The sequence below is a fragment of the Eschscholzia californica genome, unplaced genomic scaffold, assembly GCF_041429995.1.
Source record: "Eschscholzia californica isolate CP2 unplaced genomic scaffold, dmEscCali1.0.p SCAF_2, whole genome shotgun sequence".
Taxonomy (NCBI): domain Eukaryota; kingdom Viridiplantae; phylum Streptophyta; class Magnoliopsida; order Ranunculales; family Papaveraceae; genus Eschscholzia; species Eschscholzia californica.
In genome coordinates, this window is record NW_028238309.1 from 43244731 (window position 1) to 43262062 (window position 17332).

Genomic DNA, 17332 nt, shown 5'->3' on the forward strand with positions numbered 1-17332 from the left:
TGTTTTGGAATATAATTATGTTTTTAGAAATATTCTGGTATATCTGGAATTCCGAAGAGAGAAGTATCTGAGTGAAATTATAATATTCATGTGTAGAAATCTATTCCCATCAGTCCAAGAGCTCATATTATTTACGAGGGTTCGTCCGCTTTCAGAATATAAAAGCACCATCTTAAATTCTGAAAGGATAGTTGTTGTATCCCGAAGGCGTGCACCCTAATCGCTAGTACTATTATGGGACATGTAAGATGTCTTAAGGAAAAAGAATTTATTCTCGCCTCGTTCTATTAATATTGTGTATCTCGATTAATTCAAAATAAAAATTATTGATAATCCATAATATTGTGTAACTCGATTAATTCGAAATAAAAATTACTGATAATCCGCTTCAACCGCTTGACCTACGTTAAGACAACTAAGAATGTTTCAATTTTATTATTAATATGAAGTGACAATTTTGGTAGAATCCTGTCAGATAGGCGTCTCAGAGTCGTTTGGCTATTCCAATTGCATCTCTCAAACTGAACAATTAAAAATTGAAGGTCCAATTCCGTTCTTACTAAAACACCATATTAGGAGATTGGGAAGAATTCATAATTCTATCATTGGCGCAGAATGGATTGAAAGTGATTCCCCATTCTTACTTCTCCAATATGGTATGCATCTTCCAGTTCCAACAACAACAACAACAACAAAAAAGGCTTCCAATATGGTATACATTAATAACATATTTTATTAACATTACATTAAAAACACAACTCAAAACCCATCTCCATACAAAAACCAACACCCACTACTAGTAGCTCCTTCCCACATCTGGATCTGGTGTACCACTTACGAAACAAGATCACAAGACCCCCCCTACATAGACAACATCTACTACTACTACTTATTGCCATCCATGCTCCCAAAAAAGAACACCCTAAATTCCACCATTTTTATCCATCAACAACTAACTGATCAGGACTGACTCAGGGGATTATAGTACGGCGAGTCCGAACTTCAACACTCTCATCACCTATCTCACCAACATCATTAAATGTCTGACCAGACATTTGATCAGATTGCTTCAAAACAGATGCAACTTCCCCTGGTTCTGTTTTCCTTCCAGCTTCTTCCCTATACTCACTCCCCTTCACCTTCATTTCCTCCATCTTTCGCCTCGTCGCTTCCTCTGCCTCTGTCATCTTCTCCTGTATAACAAATTTAGAATTCAAATCATTAGATTCATGGGAGCACAAATCACATACAAACTGATATATTCACATATATATATATATACCTTGGTTGCTTGACCAGTTTCAGCAGTCTTTTCTTTAACTTCTTCCTTCTTCCCAGTAATATAATCCATAGCTCTATGAGCAGCATCAGCTGCTGAATCTTTCAACTGAGTAACTTTACCAACAGCTGAATCTTTCCCTTCACGAGCTTTCTCAGCAGTATAATCCTTCCCCTCTTCAGCTTTCTTCATTGTTACATCCTTCCCTTCCTTAGCTTTATCAGCTGCATAATCCTTATATTCTCCCATCTTCTCCGTCGTCTGCTTCGCCTTTTGTGCAGCACTATCTCCATACTCTTTAGCCTTCTCACTAGTATAATCTTTCGTCTCCTTCGCCTTTTGTGCAGCACTATCTCCATACTCTTTAGCCTTCTCAGTAGTATAATCTTTAGTTTGCTTTGTTTTATCAGCAGCAGAATCTAAAGCTGTTTGATCAGTAGTGGAATAAGAATCATGGGGTTTGCCCATGACAGCTTCTTTTGCATGACCTACTGTTCCTTGAACAGCTTTAAACATGGAACCAATTATACCTGGTTTTTGTTGTTGTTGATCTTGATGAATGCTTTCATATGTGGATTCATGCATTCTATCTCTATTTGCATCTTTCAGTTCAGCAGCTGCCTCACTAGCTAGGTATTCTGCTCTCTCTTCTTTAGATTGTCTTGATGCCATTTCTTTTTTTCTTATGATCAGAACTGAATATTTTTCTCACAGGATTTCTTTTTTCAAACTACAGTATTTGGAAATATGTATGAATTAGAATACAAACGCATATGGGTTTATATGAAGAGAAGGAGAAAAGAATTGCTGACACGTGTATTGGCAATTGCCACGTGGTTGTAGAAGGACACGTAGTAGTAGGAGTGATGTCATTGGTTGACATCTGTCCTCCTACTTGGGTGACGACAGCTTAGTCAGCAATTATTTTGTCATTTTGGAAGTAGGTTGTTAGGGTTACATGCATTTCTTTGATGACCTTAGGGTTCATTTATCTGCAGTTACAATAGGTAGACCTCCCGTTATCTAATTTAAAGCTTCTCTTAGTAAACATAAACCTCCCGGATCTTAACTATCTCCTCTCCTACTGAAGGTCTGAGACTGAGTTAAACCCAAATCAGATATCAAAAATTGTTTGTTTTTTGTCTAACTCGTGATGCCTAAGTGTTTATATCTATTTGATTCAATCGAGTCAGACCAGTCAGATAAAGATAAAAAGGAACAAACACCACAGAAAATCATAAATACGCGCAACGAACTCACAACATATTTTTAGAAAATTGAATAAAAATTCTGTTAACTATGTTCGGTAATACATTTTCTTCTTGATCCGGACGCAAGCCAACCCACTTCGATCGATATTTGCTGGAACAATCATCAACCTATGATTTGTAATTTTATCTGAATTACAACTTACATGGCATTGATAGAACAACATTTGATCAATCTTTTGAGTTTTTCATCATCTGCTTGATTGCCTTTCAGCACATCCATCTCTGAAAGATTGTCTTTTATATCCACCCAGTATTGCAAAATCATGTTTATCCTGTTTAGCTGTAACAATGGTTAAGAGAAACTATGTACCGATGATGAATCGTGAAGTAAATTTAATACTTTGTGATAATGGCATATTGACATTTTGCCAGAATAGGATACAGATGTGATTCTGGCTTTCCGGTGAATGTCTGATGAGATTGAGTTGTTATGCTTTTCATCTAGGTCTTGTTCTTTGTGATCAATCAAGTCTTCCTCAATAACTTCTGATTTATCAACTAGAACAGATACATACTGGTTTAGTTGTAATGGAGTTATCTTATCTTCTTGAACTCGAATAAGTAACTTCTCCAAGATGCTCCAGAGCGCGTTTCGTGCTTCTGAATCATCTGAAACATAGGCGAGGATTTCTAATAGACCCTGAAAGAAAGACACATCTATATGGATATACCCACAATGTTATTTTCAGTCAGGAAGAAATTTGATGGAAGTATATGAGAATTTCAGAACCAATTTCACCTTCTGAAACTTGGGAAACAAGATCAGGAGCATCAGATAGAATATTTGCAAACAAGACCATAGCAGTAACACAAGAACTGGATATCTATCAAAAGTGTAAAAGCGGAAAAACTTATTAGAATATCAGACATGAGAATTGTATATTTGAATTATCAGCGCAAGGTTAAAAGGTGAAATGGGTATACCTCAACTTTGTCAGGAAGCTTCACCACATCAAGAACTAGCTTGAAGAGTTCGTTATTTGCAGAAATCACTTTTGAATAACTATCAACAACAGAAAGAGCTTCAATGACCTCAAGAAGCACATCAAGGACAGAGTACCTGAAGCAAAAAGAAGTGAAATACTATACATGTATATCAAAGAGGAAGATCGGAATTAGATGAAGATTTATGTGGTCTAGTAATCTAGTTCACAAATAGATATAAAGCTGTTTAGTTCAAGATTGGAAAACAAAAGACAAGATTCGTTCTACTACCTATCAGGTATTGTGTCACCATATAATGTTTTCACCTCGCACGCCAACAGATTAATTAATATACTTGGCAAACCCAACTTCATCAGAGGTGGGAGAACGAGTTTTGTTACTTCATGTTGATTGTCCACCATGGCTAAAAATAAACCAATTATCTGTACCAGTAAACAGATTAGAATTAGATAAGTGAATGATTGGCCCTGTAACATAGTATATTTTTTTTTTTCTGAAATTAGCCTTGTAATATAATATCCTTGTATAAAATTGTCAAGACGGGGGAGAAATAGCACCCAATGATGTAAAACTGAACAATTGATGCTAGATTCATTAGTTCCTGGCTGCCAAATCCATATATATACTTTATGCAACTCCTCATTCCCTTCTACTTGGCCAAAACTAAAAGGAGAGATGAATTTAACTTATACAGATAGATGAAAAGTGGTTAAAACAAACATAACTTACCTATAGGCTGAAGACAAACATAGCAAAATGCGATTTTGGTGGCAAAATTATGGTGAATGAGTTGCAATAAGAACTTCAATGCTTTCCGATGAAATAGATCTGATGTTGGACGGAAATGGGAAAATGGAATTGAAGAAGAAAAAAGAAATTATATATAATTATTATGAAAACCAGTGACCAGCTAGCAGGAGATCTCTAAAGACCCAATCAAGTACAATCAGCAAATTCACTGCTAATCGTATTTCTACTTAAAATGTACATAGAAATGTGAAATAAGATTGCTGCACAATTATTAATACCTTTTCTAACAACTGATGGTTGAGTGTGTTCTCTGCAATCCATAGAGTACGGCCTACAATGTGTTCTCGTTGCAATACTTCTGCCCAAGTGACGGATCCACTACCTCGTAGACCCGAAGTAAATAACCTGTTTCAAAATACTCACTGTGAAAAGTGATTTACTGCGAAAAAAACATAACATTAAGTGTTTATTATCAATGAAATAATAGTATGATATATTGCATGCAAAAATGACGGTATGTTATCTTTACTAAATGAGTCCTTTTGTGGTTTGGTGACCTCTACCAGCGTCATAAATAAGAAATTGGATTCTAAAACACATAGCTACTAAAAATTTGTTTTTTTAGATATGTATCATACTTACATGTTGAAGCATGTACTGTTTCTCAAAATCAAGCACTTTCAGTTTACTACAATATCGATTCTTCAATAGACAAAACCCTGTGTATATTGGTATTCTTTGTTGGGACCCTGATTACATTTTTCTTGAGCAAGAAGCCAAGAAATACCAGGCAACTATAGAGTATCAGGAGAACGGGTGCAATTAATATACGAAAACAGTTAGTATTACCTGCAAGCTTCACACAGGCATGTGGAGTCATCTAAGAACAATTGATCCACAACTATCTCAATCAATCCCTTCGTCGAGACTATACGTTTTCCAGGAATTTCATGGCAGGCAAGGTTTGCGAGAATTCCCAGGCCAATCTCCTATAATAAAAGGAATACACTGGTATGAATATGTTTTCTTTTAACAAGAAAAATAAAATATCCGTAAATGTTAATGCCAGCATAATATCTCATAAGAATATATGCAAAAGCATGTAAAAGAATGTCAAAGACTACAATAGCCAAGGAGAGATTAAATGCAAATCTTACTTACTGTAACCCGAACAGACTGTGAAACAGAAAGACTTGTCAAAAGCACATCCAGCAAAAGGTTTTCCACCTGCTCAAGATTTAGGGTTATTAAGAACCAAAGGATCAAATACCACAAAAGCGAGTATAAGCATATCTCAGGAACAAAAGAAAAGGATCAAATACCATAAACTCTGCATGATTTTTGTTTGCTGCAAGATCCCACAAAATGCAGCCATACTCTTCCCAAGCTTCGTTCGCTGCTGAAATTTCACAATCTTCCGAAACATCTAAGTTTCTCTGTCCTCCTTCATTATGCTCATCAGGAATGTCCATACCCTCAAGTTTATTGTTAGGAAGAGTTGGAACACAAAAACTGGAGGTAACAGCCGTATTTTCTTCAGCCTTAACAAATTCTCCACCTTCGATGGAATTATTTTGATTGTTACCTTCACCATTATGTTGTTTACTCTTAGGATCATGAGGTATAAGTTTACGTATCAGAGAGATAATATAGCTCGGATCAATTGTGGTTGAAACGTCGAATAACTGAGGTAAACAAGGATATGTAAGCCAGATAAATGAAATTAGATGCATATATAATTTTGTCTATAATCTTTGCTTATTATGTCCATATAAATTAAAAAATGTCCTAATATCAGGAAAAAAAGATTTGTTTTTCTTTGAAATGGAAAAAGGGATTTCTACAGATGTGATATTTCTTTGGAGCACAAACACAAAATGATAATCACAGATGGGCCTCTTTGCTGTTCTCCATCAAGAGAAAACCCAAAACCCTAATTTACTTTTGCTACGTCCCTCACTACTTCGTCTTCTTCCTCTCGATTCAAACCCTACTTTAACTACCCCCATTACTACTTCATCTTCTTCACCTTGGTCATTTTCTCCAAGGTTAAACGAAATCTCCAAATAAAAACCTAGGTGAAATTGTTCAAATAAAAAGTGAACAAGCTTGAGATAAATTCTTAAGGGTTTAGGGTTTGGTCGCAATACCTCGGAGGAAGGGTGGTGAGATGCCAATTCCGACATTTCTTCTTCTATTTCTTTTCCATCTTCATCTTTCACCTCTTCTTCGTCTTCGATTACTCCAATCGCCAATTCAGAAAGCGCCATTTTTGTTTTGAGAAACGAATTCTAGGGTCTTGAAAAAGTTCAGTTTTATACTTCCTCAATTCCCACCAAAAACTTCCTTATGGTGCGTGAAATGATTTTATGTCTTCCCAACAGGGCAAAAGGGGAGGGAATCGGGCCGGCACGAGCACACACCGCTGATATCATTAGCCACTAGGTACTCTCTAATGACCGAACCACCTACTAAAACCTAGAGTCATGCAAGTACACAAGTACTACCCATCATCGACCATCTACAAAGCGAGTATTACTCATCATCGAGTTCAACTATCAAAATGCGAGTATTACTCATTCTGGAGTTCAAACGTCATCAGGTACAACCATCCACAATGCGAGTATTACTCGTCATCAAGTACAGCCATCCACAATGCAAGTATTACTCGTCATCGAGTTCAAACATTCACAATGCTGAGTGTTACTCATCCTCGAGTTCAGACATCCATAAGCCTCATCCCTCGACAAGATAGGTGAGCGCATGTTAAGCCTTTCTAGTTTTTCTCCAAGCCTAGAATTACTTCTTGTCCCAAATAACTGTGTTACAAAATTGCTAATATATCTAATTCTCGCGCTGAGCAAAGTACACACCAAGATACTACTTCTACCGTGAAAATAACAAAAGAGATGTAACATTTGATATCCGAATCCATATCATCTAGGCGTGCAAGTCTAATATGAGAATTTATATGTAGAGGAAAGCAAATATCTTATCAAAACCACATAGGAGGACGAGGAGGCAAGAACAACATTCACATGAAATATTAAAAACGAAAAAAAAAATCAAAAAAGGGGAGGAGAAGAACAGAAATTTTCGAATTTAGACTTCTTTCTCTCTAAAAACAAGCATAATAAATTTGGTTTTACCGAGAAGAGAAGATGAAATCTGACTCAGATAGGATCTTAAGCTGTTATAGCAACATGAAACCACAGAACTCATTCTTCCATAACATATATCGAACAATGTGATGAGTTGAGTAAACGATTAACACATTCTCTCATTGGATAATACAATAAATCCTCTTTACAAACATTAGTTTTATTCAAATAGTCATCCTTCGTTATACACAACTTGTATCACTAAAAGCTTCATTACTTTTTAGTTCTACAGTTTGACTTCTATTCTGCTTTGAGTGCTAATGAATTACTTCATCCTGCCGAACTATTTATCACCATGAATTTGAACATTCAATCTTCTAAGCCAAATAGAATGAAGGATCATGTGAAAAACGTCGAACCTTTTCGGTGGAGAATTCACTTCAAAATGCTTCAAAACTTTAAGTCCTCTTCTCTGCATCTTTATGTATTGTCTTTGTGAGATACCCATCAATATTTTCTTCAAGTTTGGCACCTCACTTACAGGAACTTCGACAGAAAAAGATTTCCAGTTCAAAACATCGCTAAATGGAGGTACATAATGATCTGATATCAGAACCGGGACACAGCCTGCATAAAATGCTTCGACAATTCTTGGGCTTGCTACTTCATACCCACTTGGGCAAATGCAGTATTTGCTCTTCTTCATCATGTCTTGGTACGATATATGTTTAGGAAGATACTGATAAACCTTAATATCTTCGTCTTTGTTCATCCAATGTAGGAAAAGAATGGGCCGGATTGGCCCGTGTAGTCCTCCGGCGAAGAATGCAAGTATTGGTCTGTGAGATGGAGATGGTCCACCAACCCAACCTTTGATGTCTCCTGTTTTTAGATCGATTTCTGGAATTGAGAGATCTTTAGAAGGTATGAAACCTTCTGAAGTATTAGCATTGCAGAGAGCTCGGATCGAGTTCTTGTACAGGTAAGGTACTGATTTAGATGTTCCTGGACCCTGTAAGAAAACAAAGCAACATAAGTTCAGGAAGCCTGGGACACCCGTGCCTCAAAAGTGTGACACAGACACGCCCCGACATCTCAAAGATGAGATTCAAATCCTGCAGAGTCTCCCCGGAGGCTTTGGAGAGTAACAGAGGAGGCTCCAACCGAATCCTGGCGACTTACAGACGAGACTCAAATCCGACAGAATCTCCATTGTGAATATGTCCCTGTGGACTCAAGGCGAGACACAAATCCGGCAAAATCTCCTCTGTAAGTCGGACTAGTCGCACCTGCAAAACCCGTATTGAACTAGACATTGGTTCCAAATTAAAGAAGTGGGAAGCTAATCCTATAAGTTGGTGAAGAATTATTACCCAATCATGGCAAGAAAGCATGAAATGATCAGCTCCAAGGCTTCTATTCCAAAACGGGTATTTTGTTCTAATGACATTGACATAATCAATTACAGTTTTTGAGATGGGACGATGATCATGAGAATTTGGAACATAAACAAATCGAACCATCATCACTACACTGAATGGTAGAAAATAAACATGAGCCTTATTTGGATCTCTGGTTCGAAATCGATGCTCCATTTCCATTTGATGAATGAAGTTACCCTCTATTGAGTAAATACTCTTGCATGGACCACTATGAAAAAGTGGTGGTTCTCCTTCATCATAGATGAAGATCTTAAATTGCTTTTCCATTTCCAAATAACTCCTGTTAAATGAAAAAGGAAGAACTAAATCTTGATTCAAATAGACATTTAATGGATGATGAAAATCAGGGTGGAGATTAATGGACATGAATGTGGGTACCTATGGAATGCATGAGAGTTCCAGTACATGGGACCTGCTGGAACATAATCAGGGTCTGGGATTTGATTATTTCCATTCTTAGCAGCTTCCCTTATTGCAGCTCTAGCTTTTGCAAGTCTTGATTCAAGTTTTTGTAATTTGGTAGTTTGTTTTATTACCCTTCTTGCTCTATCAGGATCAAAATCAGATATATTCATGGAACTAGTTTTTAATCCTTCTTCTTGCTTTATTATTTGATCCTGTATCTCATCAAGTGTGGGTTCATTATCAAAATTTAACAATCAAATATATACACAGAGAGCTAAAGAAGAAAATAAAAGAAGGGGTGTTTAGTTACACACTGGTTGGTGGAATTCAATGGTTTTCTGTGGTGAAGGAGAAATGTTGTTGAAGACAAAAGCTTCTGATGGAGGAGATTCTTCTGCTATATGTAATTGATGAGCTTCTTTCTGTACCTCTGTACTGAAATCAATTTGATTCTGATTATCCCTTTCTTTAGTAATTGTTGGTACAGAAAAAGAAGCAGAGGAAGGAGGAGGTGCTGATGAGATTCCAGGATGAGTAGTTGTTGGTACCCATGTAGAATAGTTAGAGAGAGAAACCCAAGTAGATGATAAAGAAGAGGAGGTATTTGAACCTATCAGACAAAGAAACCCAGATATCAAAATCAGTGGAACTACCACCACCAACAGTAGTATATGTGATGAACATGATGAACAAGGTCCAAATGAAACTGAAGAAGAACAGTTTGAACACCTCATGTTGGTTACTATCTCTCTCTCTCTCTCTCTCTCTTCTCTGTTGAAGTGATTCTTGTTGTTGTTAGGAAGAGTAATTGATAAATCTGAAGGGAAAACATCTGTCTTTTGGCAATTAAAAGCTCTCAGAATTTCCTAGCCATGTGTCTCCTTTTAGAATAGCAATTGAACTCCTGTTTTACTTCCCCATGCAAATTCTTTAATTCAATCTATCTATCTGTTTGTCTTTACTTGACTAGCCTCTATAACACCACAATCACCCTTGCCATGAAACAAATCTAGAGAGTAACACAAATGTTATTTCTTTAAGCAATGGGAAATGAGATTCATTGATTTTCAAATGTCAAGTACATTCAAATCCCAACATTTTGATAGACTAGCAAATGTTCATTAACTGCAGTCACAAAAGAACTTAAAAAAAATTTTGAATCTTCAAGCTGCAACCTCCTCTTTGTATGTATATATGCAATTTCCTTCCTACTTCTACACTAAAGAATGAACATCAAGACAGATTTTTCCATTAATCAGTACTTTTTATGACTGATTATCCTGTCCTAAAATTTGGGTGTCTGCCGAAAATGCAGAACAATATAGAGCTTGTTCATTCTTCAATGGTTACAGAAAAATTACCAAGTATGGATTTCATGCATAGATTGTTTATTCTTCAAATGAGAACTGGTAAAATAACTTGTAAGCCTCAATGATCTCTAAATGCCACATAGCTTCTCGATCAGGAAATCCGGATAAATCAACCATCTTGTGAACCTGCAATACAAATCAAATTTGTTCAGTTCTAATGGGTATAAAGAGAAAATGAAATCCATATCTTTGATTAGTCATGAGAATATAAAGATTTACAGACTCTTTTATCTAGTATTTTGCAAATGGTCGCCCCTTTATCTAGTATTTTGCACAGTGCATAAATTCGTGCGTAGTAATCTAATATAGCCATGTGCACTTGACACAACCCACGTGAACGCGACACAAGTTTATGTATAGTACATGCATTTTAAGTTTTTACCCTGCGAGATGTGACATTATCACATCCGAACCCAATCCGCGCTTGACATTTCAACTGATCAACTCCAAACCTGACATTTTGGATTGATTTTTTTCTACAGGGTAACTTTTTGAACCAAAAGCTAATTTTCTGTTTATTAAGGTTAATCGTGAATCTAGGTTTTGTCATCCACAATTGTGGTGTTCCTTTTTTCCACGATTTGAAGTCTAACTTGTATGACTCAAATGGACCCAAATTCAACCGTTTAGACAGAGTTGGACATCACAAGTCAGACAAAAACAAACGTTCCGAAATCTACTTCAAAAACAATTCGGACCTCGAGTCAGACTTAGAAAAAACAAACACTACCTAAGGCATAAATCACTTTCAGATTCAGAATGTACTCAAAATCACTTATTTTTGTGTTTTAAAGTTCATTTTATCACATTCCGTTTTCCTTTTTTATTGGTTAACATACTTTTAAGGGAGTATGAAACCCGTAAAGCCTAGACCACGAGACCTAGAGGGCTGAAACCAAGTTCGTGACAACTCCAACCAAGGATTAATGGCAGCTATGGCATCCTATTTCCTTATTTTCAAAATGAAATTTTGCAATCAATTGAAGTTATAAAACCAGCTTCTTTTTCACTCCAAAACAAGAAGAAGAAGAAGCATAACTTTTCTCTCATAATAGAAGAAAAATGTTTGATAGACAAAATTACAAACAGTTAGCGAACATAATTTGATTGCTTGCTTGCCCTTGTTTCAGAGTTAGATGAATTATTTTACCTTAATCATGGGCGAGTCCGCCGTACGAATTACGTAGGCTCCAATAGCCATTACATACATACCTGTGCATAATATACAAAAGGAGAGGGAAATGTATAAAGATCCGCCAGCCGTTTAGAGAGATAGAGAGAGAGAGGAAGGAAGGGGAACCTATTTTCCAGTCAAGGAGGCGGAATTCGTTGGAGAGGTAGAGTTGGATGATGCCAGTACCATCGTCGAGAAGAAAATGTCCTTCCGCCGGTTCTGATATTAATATGCCCTGAGAATTAGGTTATTATTATTAGTTCATGAAGAATTAAACTTGAGTATATTCACATTAGGAGGGAAATGAAATTGAAAAAGAGACAAAAACCTGAAGCCATGCTCGTTGAAAGAGAACCCCGCCGAGAGTCATGGCGGATGAGGAAGAATCCTGCCGAGCGTGCTTCAGCTGCTCGCACGTTACTTTCAACGCCGCCAAACTGTAATCCATCCTCTCTCTCTCTCTCAGAGTAGCACAAATGAGGGTGTGAAGTCCTCCCCTAAACCTTTTTGCCTGCGACAAAGATAGTTCTAGCAAAAAAAAAAAAAAAAGGAATTATTTCGCCACCTTGATACAAGAACACTGTGAGAGAAAGCTCCAAGCTTTATTGCTTATGAAAACTCTTTACAAGTGGGCACACTTCCCAAGTCACTCACTCTCTTAGATACCAACTTGGTGGCTTTCAACTTGTTCCTCAACTTGTTTTTTTTTTTGATGAGAGTGTTCCTCAACTTGTTGTTTTACAAATGAGGGGATCACCCCTATTTTTACTAGTTTGGCTATACAATGGAGGGCTAAGATTAAGCCACTTGGTAAGCATCTAATGGCTAGGTTGCTTCTCTAAAAAAACTTGGGCTCTAAGCAACTCTAGAAGCTTACCACCAAAATATCTCCTCCATTCTCTAGAGAAGTCTCTTGGGCTGGGCCAAGGATGAAGCTCCCACCTGTGCACAAGGCAGCCCAGCTCTCATGTGTTCTGTCCCATCATTTATAACTGCTTCTGGGCTGCTGCCTTGTGCTCCCAAGCTGTTGTCCGACCCAACGTATAGCTGCTGTTTGGGGCACTCCAATGTGGGCTGTTCGGGCTGCTCTTTGGTGTTAAGTTGCTGCTGGTCTGGGCCATCTGGGCTGCTAGTTTGGGCCACTAATTTCGGTCCGTGACATTCTCCCCCACCTAAGCCGCAGACGTCCTCGTCGCGTACTCGGCCGCATCCTTCACAACAACATGTAACTCGTCCTTTGGCCTGCTCCAAGATATTCTGGTGCTCCTTCAAGGCTCTCCTTTGCCTTTGCCTTTGGCGCCTCCGTACACTTTTGCTATGCACAGGTCCCGCCTCTCGAGCTTCCCGACACTTTGGCTCCTTCTCGTCCCGTGCCGGCTCCTTACTAGTGCCATCTGCTGCACTAGTGCTTGGTTGGTTCCTTCCATCCTTGGTGGTACCTGAAGTTGGCTTTGGTTGCCTCCTTTGCCCATCACCTAGTTGGAGTGCGGATACCGTCCCAACCTTGCTCTCTTTGGTGCGCTCCACTGGCACCACACATGGGGACTTCTCATCTAACACCTGCAAAACATTCAAGTGTGGTATCACAGATGCCTTGGCTACCTCGAGAAAGTCCAGCCCCAAGATAACTTTGTGATCATCAATGTCCCCGACGTAGAAGTCTACCCTTCCGCTCCAAGCTCCTATCTTGAGTGGAACATGCCTTGCCACTCCATGCACGGCCTTTGCCTCTGAGTTCACCGCTTTTATCGTTGAGTTATGATCTCCCTCGACCTTCATCCCCAACCTTGCGGCTTCCTTTGGCGTGATGAAGTTATGATTGGCTCCACAATCGACCATTGCACGGGTCGACTGTCCATTCAAGCTCAGGTCCACATACATGAGAGCCTTCCTTACCATCTTCTTTGGCATGGTGTCCCGACCTTCTACCTTAAGAGCACTTAGGTGAATGGCCCCAACCTGTGGGCATTCCTCCTCTTCCTCTTCAGCCTTGTTCTTGCCTCTGTCCCTATCTTTGCCTTTATCTTCTTTGGCTTGCAAGGCATTGAGTGTACTCTTCTTCGAGCATTCCCACGATCTATGTTCGCCTCCACATTTCCAGCACTTCCTAGGTGGGTTGGCATGCTCCTTGGACTTTTGGTCCTTAGGTGTCTCCCATCTCCTCGGGTCCCTGTCGTGGTTCCGAGCTTCTCGTGCATTCCTGTCTCGATCCCCATCTCCCCCACCATGTTCCTAGCCACCTTCTTTGGGCTTCTTTGCATAGTCCACCCTGAAATCTTCAAGTTTCTCCGCCATGACCAGGGCAGCGGACAGGTCCTCCACATCTCTGCGTATTAGCTCTGTCCTTGCCCAATTCTGCAACCCATGTAGGAAGAAGTACAACCGATTTGTGTCCGACATGTTTGGGATGTCAAGCATAAGGGTGTTGAACTCCTTGATATATGTTGTGATTGTTCCCGTATGCTTGAGCACCATCAACTTGTCTCGTGCTCGAAACTCGATATTCTCGGGAAAGAATTGCGCCTTGAATTCTCTTTGGAACTCCTCCCAAGTGTCGATCCTGCAACGTCCCTTGGCCATCTCGTCCGTCTTCCTTCGCCACCATAGCAAGGCGTCCTCGGCCAAGTACATTGCTGCCGTCTCCACCATGTCCTCCTCTACTTCAAGCCCCATAGCTTTGAAGTATCTCTCCATGTGCCATAGGAAATTCTCCACTTCTTTGGCATCCCTGGCACCATTAAAGCACTTAGGGTCAGGTATCCTTACCTTAGGTGCTGCTAGGCTTGGCCTGCTCTCCATGTTGGCTACCACCTATTCCATCACTAGGTATCTCGATTTGAAGTCTTCGAACTCAGCACGCATCCTCTCCGTGGATTGGCGCATACTGTCCATGTCCCGCTTCAAGACATCCACCACCGTCTCCACTGACTTCTCGATCCCATCGATAGCATCTTCTTGACGATCTAGGATGTTTGTCACGTCCCCACAGAACTCTTCCGACTTCTCGATACGTAACGCCATCATGTCCAACCTCTCCTCGATAGCTACAAATCTTGCCTCCATGGAAGAAGCCTCCCGGTCTGCCAACTTCTCTCGTGCAGCCTTTCCTCCCTTTGTCTTGGGTCGTCCCTCCTTCCTGACAGCATCTTGTGGCACATTCTCGATCTCGCTCAACATGGTTCCTACGTAGCTCTGATACCACTTGTCACGGAGTAAAATCTCGGCTATGCTGTTCACTCCGTGCGGCACTTGTGTAGCTTCTTTTCCTGCACAAGTCTAAGCCTTTATAACTTGGATGCCTATGTAACTAAGACTAATAGGCTGCTCCAAACTAGTATGCTTGAACAAAGAAAGCTTCTAAGTATGCACAAGAACACTCTAAGAGAAAACTCCAAGCTTTATTGCTTATGAAAAACTCTTTACAAGTGGGCACACTTCCCAAGTCACTCACTCTCTTGGATACCAACTTGGTGGCTCTCAACTTGTTCCTCAACTTGTTGTTTTACAAATGAGGGGATCACCCCTATTTATACTAGTTTGGCTATACAATGGAGGGCTAAGATTAAGCCACTTGGTAAGCATCTAATGGCTAGGAAGCTTCTCTAGAAAACTTGGGCTCGAAGCAACTCTAGAAGCTTCCCACCAAAATATCTCCTCCATTCTCTAGAGAAGTCTCTTGGGCTGGGCCAAGGATGAAGCTCCCACCTGTGCACAAGGCAGCCCAACTCTCATATGTTCTGTCCCATCATTTATAGCTGCTTCTGGGCTGCTGCCTTGTGCTCCCAAGCTGCTGTCCGACCCAACGTATAGCTGCTGTTTGGGGCACTCCAATGTGGGCTGTTCGGGCTGCTCTTTGGTGTTAAGTTGCTGCTGGTCCGGGCCACCTGAGCTGCTAGTTGAGGCCACTAATTTCGGTCCGTGAGATGATGGTGTTCATTTATTATCCGAACCGACCGATCCAAACGGATTTGGACGGTTTGGGGACCGAACCAATAGAGAGCCGGATTGATTCGGATGTTAAAATGACAAAACCGAGTGGTTTGGATCGGTTTATGGATTTGGTTGACGAATAGCCGAACAAACCGAACCAAACCATTTATTGTAATTTTTTATATATCTATATAATAAAATAGGTGGGTGGGTGCTGACCGAGACAAACACTTGGATAAATCCAGTCGTCCCATCCACGTCAGGACTCTCATCCACCACTGGATTGAGTGACTCATCCCAACCCGTAGCAATGCATCTTTCGGCATCTCAATTCATGACGGACAGACACACCTCTCCGTCGCGCCTCTTCTCATTTCTCTTCATAAAAATCCTATGCTTCAGAATTTCTCCCAAAAATTTGATATTAGACAGCAGGCAAGGTCAGTTTTTGTATCAATTTGATTTTCGGTTTCCTGATTGTTATGTTCTTTCAATTTGATTTTCGGTTTTCTGATTTTTATGATTCTTTGTTTGGGGATTCAGTCGATCTCTTCTCCGAATCTGTTTGTGCTTCTTCGTGTGGGGGATTCAGTCGGCGCAGGAAAGGTTAGTTTTTTTGTTCTCTTCATCAACAAACTGAGACTGAAATCATAGTGATCGATTGTATGGTGAAATGTCTATGTGAATTCTGTGCACACTACATGTTTGGTGAAATGTCTATGTGAATTTTTTGGGATTATGGATTGTATTTTGTGGTTTCCATTACAGTTTGAAGTTAGTGGTAACATGATTTACATTTGATTAGCATCTTTTACAAGTTTGATCAGAGTCGTAGATTACCTTGCAATTCCTTTAGAACTCTTATACTGCGTAAATTCTATTACTTAGTAGTTCGACAATGGGAGGGAGTCTTTGTAGTTTCCTTCTTGCTTATGATGCTTCTGTATAGTTGTACATAATCTATAAAACCAAAACTTTTGGTAAAAAAGAAATTCTGGTAATATCCGAGTCAACTATTTAGTTATTGAGTAACACTAGAAGATATAAAACTTTGTTATGTCAATTCATCGAAGATAGATGTTAGAACATGTGGTATTGTAGTTATTGAATGGGTACTTTGTCAGTCCCTAAATTGATGTCTTCTTCTCTGAGTGGGTAAGTCGTTTTGTGCCAAGGATTCAGATGATGTGTGTTTTTTTACTTTTAAATCAGTGTTACTTCTCATTAACAAAATATTAGGGCATCATTTCATAGGCTGACAGGATGGTCTAATTTGACGAAGAACCAACCTAAAAAACCATTGATTTTGTAGCAATAGGCGATTGGTAATCTAACAAGAACAATTGATTTTGAATCCGATTCACAATCATCAACAAACTGAGACTGAAATCATAGTAATCGGATTCATGATTTACATTTATGAAGACTGAAATTCATAAAGGTTTTCTTTCAACTTCTCTAGTGTTTACATTTGTGAAGATTATAGAACTCTTATACTGCCAAATGACAATTCAGGAACTTGAAATCTTGATTCATGTTGTCTGTTAGTTAGTAAATGTGTAAATTCTTTCACATAAGCATGTAGAAGATCACAAATTCTATTAGTTTGTAGTTCAGCAATGGGGGTGGACACATCTTCTCAAGAGCACCGACCACCACTAATCT

The 17332-nt window shown here is 39.2% G+C and overlaps 3 protein-coding genes and 1 long non-coding RNA gene across 7 annotated transcripts; 1 reads left to right on the forward strand and 3 right to left on the reverse strand.

Moving 5' to 3' along the window:
- Positions 1–699: 699 nt before the first annotated feature.
- On the reverse strand, positions 700–6692 carry LOC147558130 (ARM repeat superfamily protein). 3 transcript variants are annotated; one of them, XM_086659674.1, is made up of 12 exons: positions 6396–6692; positions 5568–5930; positions 5407–5472; positions 5095–5234; positions 4524–4650; positions 3766–3917; positions 3475–3610; positions 3290–3374; positions 2933–3207; positions 2694–2830; positions 1283–1974; positions 700–1193 (listed from the first exon to the last, which is right to left on the reverse strand). In XM_086659674.1, the coding sequence occupies exons 1-11, from the start codon at positions 6513–6515 to the stop codon at positions 1932–1934; spliced, it is 1644 nt and encodes a 547-aa protein (XP_086515800.1). In that variant the 5' UTR covers positions 6516–6692; the 3' UTR covers positions 700–1193; positions 1283–1931. The 3 variants fall into 3 exon arrangements, with proteins under 3 accessions (XP_086515800.1, XP_086515801.1, XP_086515802.1); XM_086659675.1 differs by having other exon boundaries at positions 1283–2009; XM_086659676.1 differs by having other exon boundaries at positions 1283–2271.
- LOC147558131 (uncharacterized) lies at positions 6048–10134 on the forward strand. The gene is made up of 2 exons (XR_015234271.1): positions 6048–7000; positions 7890–10134. It is a non-coding gene; the product is annotated as an uncharacterized LOC147558131 (long non-coding RNA).
- On the reverse strand, positions 7452–10667 carry LOC147558132 (putative glycosyltransferase At5g03795). Of its 2 annotated transcripts, XM_086659673.1 has the most exons (5): positions 10555–10667; positions 9508–9803; positions 9167–9405; positions 8720–9068; positions 7452–8358 (listed from the first exon to the last, which is right to left on the reverse strand). In XM_086659673.1, the coding sequence occupies exons 1-5, from the start codon at positions 10568–10570 to the stop codon at positions 7690–7692; spliced, it is 1569 nt and encodes a 522-aa protein (XP_086515799.1). In that variant the 5' UTR covers positions 10571–10667; the 3' UTR covers positions 7452–7689. The 2 variants fall into 2 exon arrangements, with proteins under 2 accessions (XP_086515799.1, XP_086515798.1); XM_086659672.1 differs by lacking the exon at positions 10555–10667 and having other exon boundaries at positions 9508–10028.
- On the reverse strand, positions 10561–12404 carry LOC147558133 (recQ-mediated instability-like protein). Its single transcript, XM_086659677.1, has 4 exons — positions 12066–12404; positions 11864–11972; positions 11714–11775; positions 10561–10689 (listed from the first exon to the last, which is right to left on the reverse strand). The coding sequence occupies exons 1-4, from the start codon at positions 12183–12185 to the stop codon at positions 10582–10584; spliced, it is 399 nt and encodes a 132-aa protein (XP_086515803.1). The 5' UTR covers positions 12186–12404; the 3' UTR covers positions 10561–10581.
- Positions 12405–17332: the final 4928 nt, after the last annotated feature.

What these genes read in the sequence shown, in the direction of transcription:
- LOC147558130 (XM_086659674.1), bottom strand. Translation starts at nt 6,515, where the DNA reads ATGGCGCTTTCTGAATTGGCGATTGGAGTAATCGAAGACGAAGAAGAG. An exon ending in AAAATCATGCAGAGTTTATG is followed by an intron (nt 5,473 to 5,567) that starts GTATTTGATCCT and finishes AATCTTGAGCAG; the next exon opens with GTGGAAAACCTTTTGCTGGA. An exon ending in TGTTGTTCTATCAATGCCAT is followed by an intron (nt 1,975 to 2,693) that starts GTAAGTTGTAAT and finishes AAAAATATTCAG; the next exon opens with TTCTGATCATAAGAAAAAAA.
- LOC147558133 (XM_086659677.1), bottom strand. Translation starts at nt 12,185, where the DNA reads ATGGATTACAGTTTGGCGGCGTTGAAAGTAACGTGCGAGCAGCTGAAG. An exon ending in TTCAACGAGCATGGCTTCAG is followed by an intron (nt 11,973 to 12,065) that starts GTTTTTGTCTCT and finishes CCTAATTCTCAG; the next exon opens with GGCATATTAATATCAGAACC. An exon ending in CCTCCTTGACTGGAAAATAG is followed by an intron (nt 11,776 to 11,863) that starts GTTCCCCTTCCT and finishes TATTATGCACAG; the next exon opens with GTATGTATGTAATGGCTATT.
- LOC147558132 (XM_086659672.1), bottom strand. Translation starts at nt 9,927, where the DNA reads ATGAGGTGTTCAAACTGTTCTTCTTCAGTTTCATTTGGACCTTGTTCA. An exon ending in AACTCTCATGCATTCCATAG is followed by an intron (nt 9,069 to 9,166) that starts GTACCCACATTC and finishes TTCATTTAACAG; the next exon opens with GAGTTATTTGGAAATGGAAA. An exon ending in TGCTTTCTTGCCATGATTGG is followed by an intron (nt 8,359 to 8,719) that starts GTAATAATTCTT and finishes GTTTTCTTACAG; the next exon opens with GGTCCAGGAACATCTAAATC.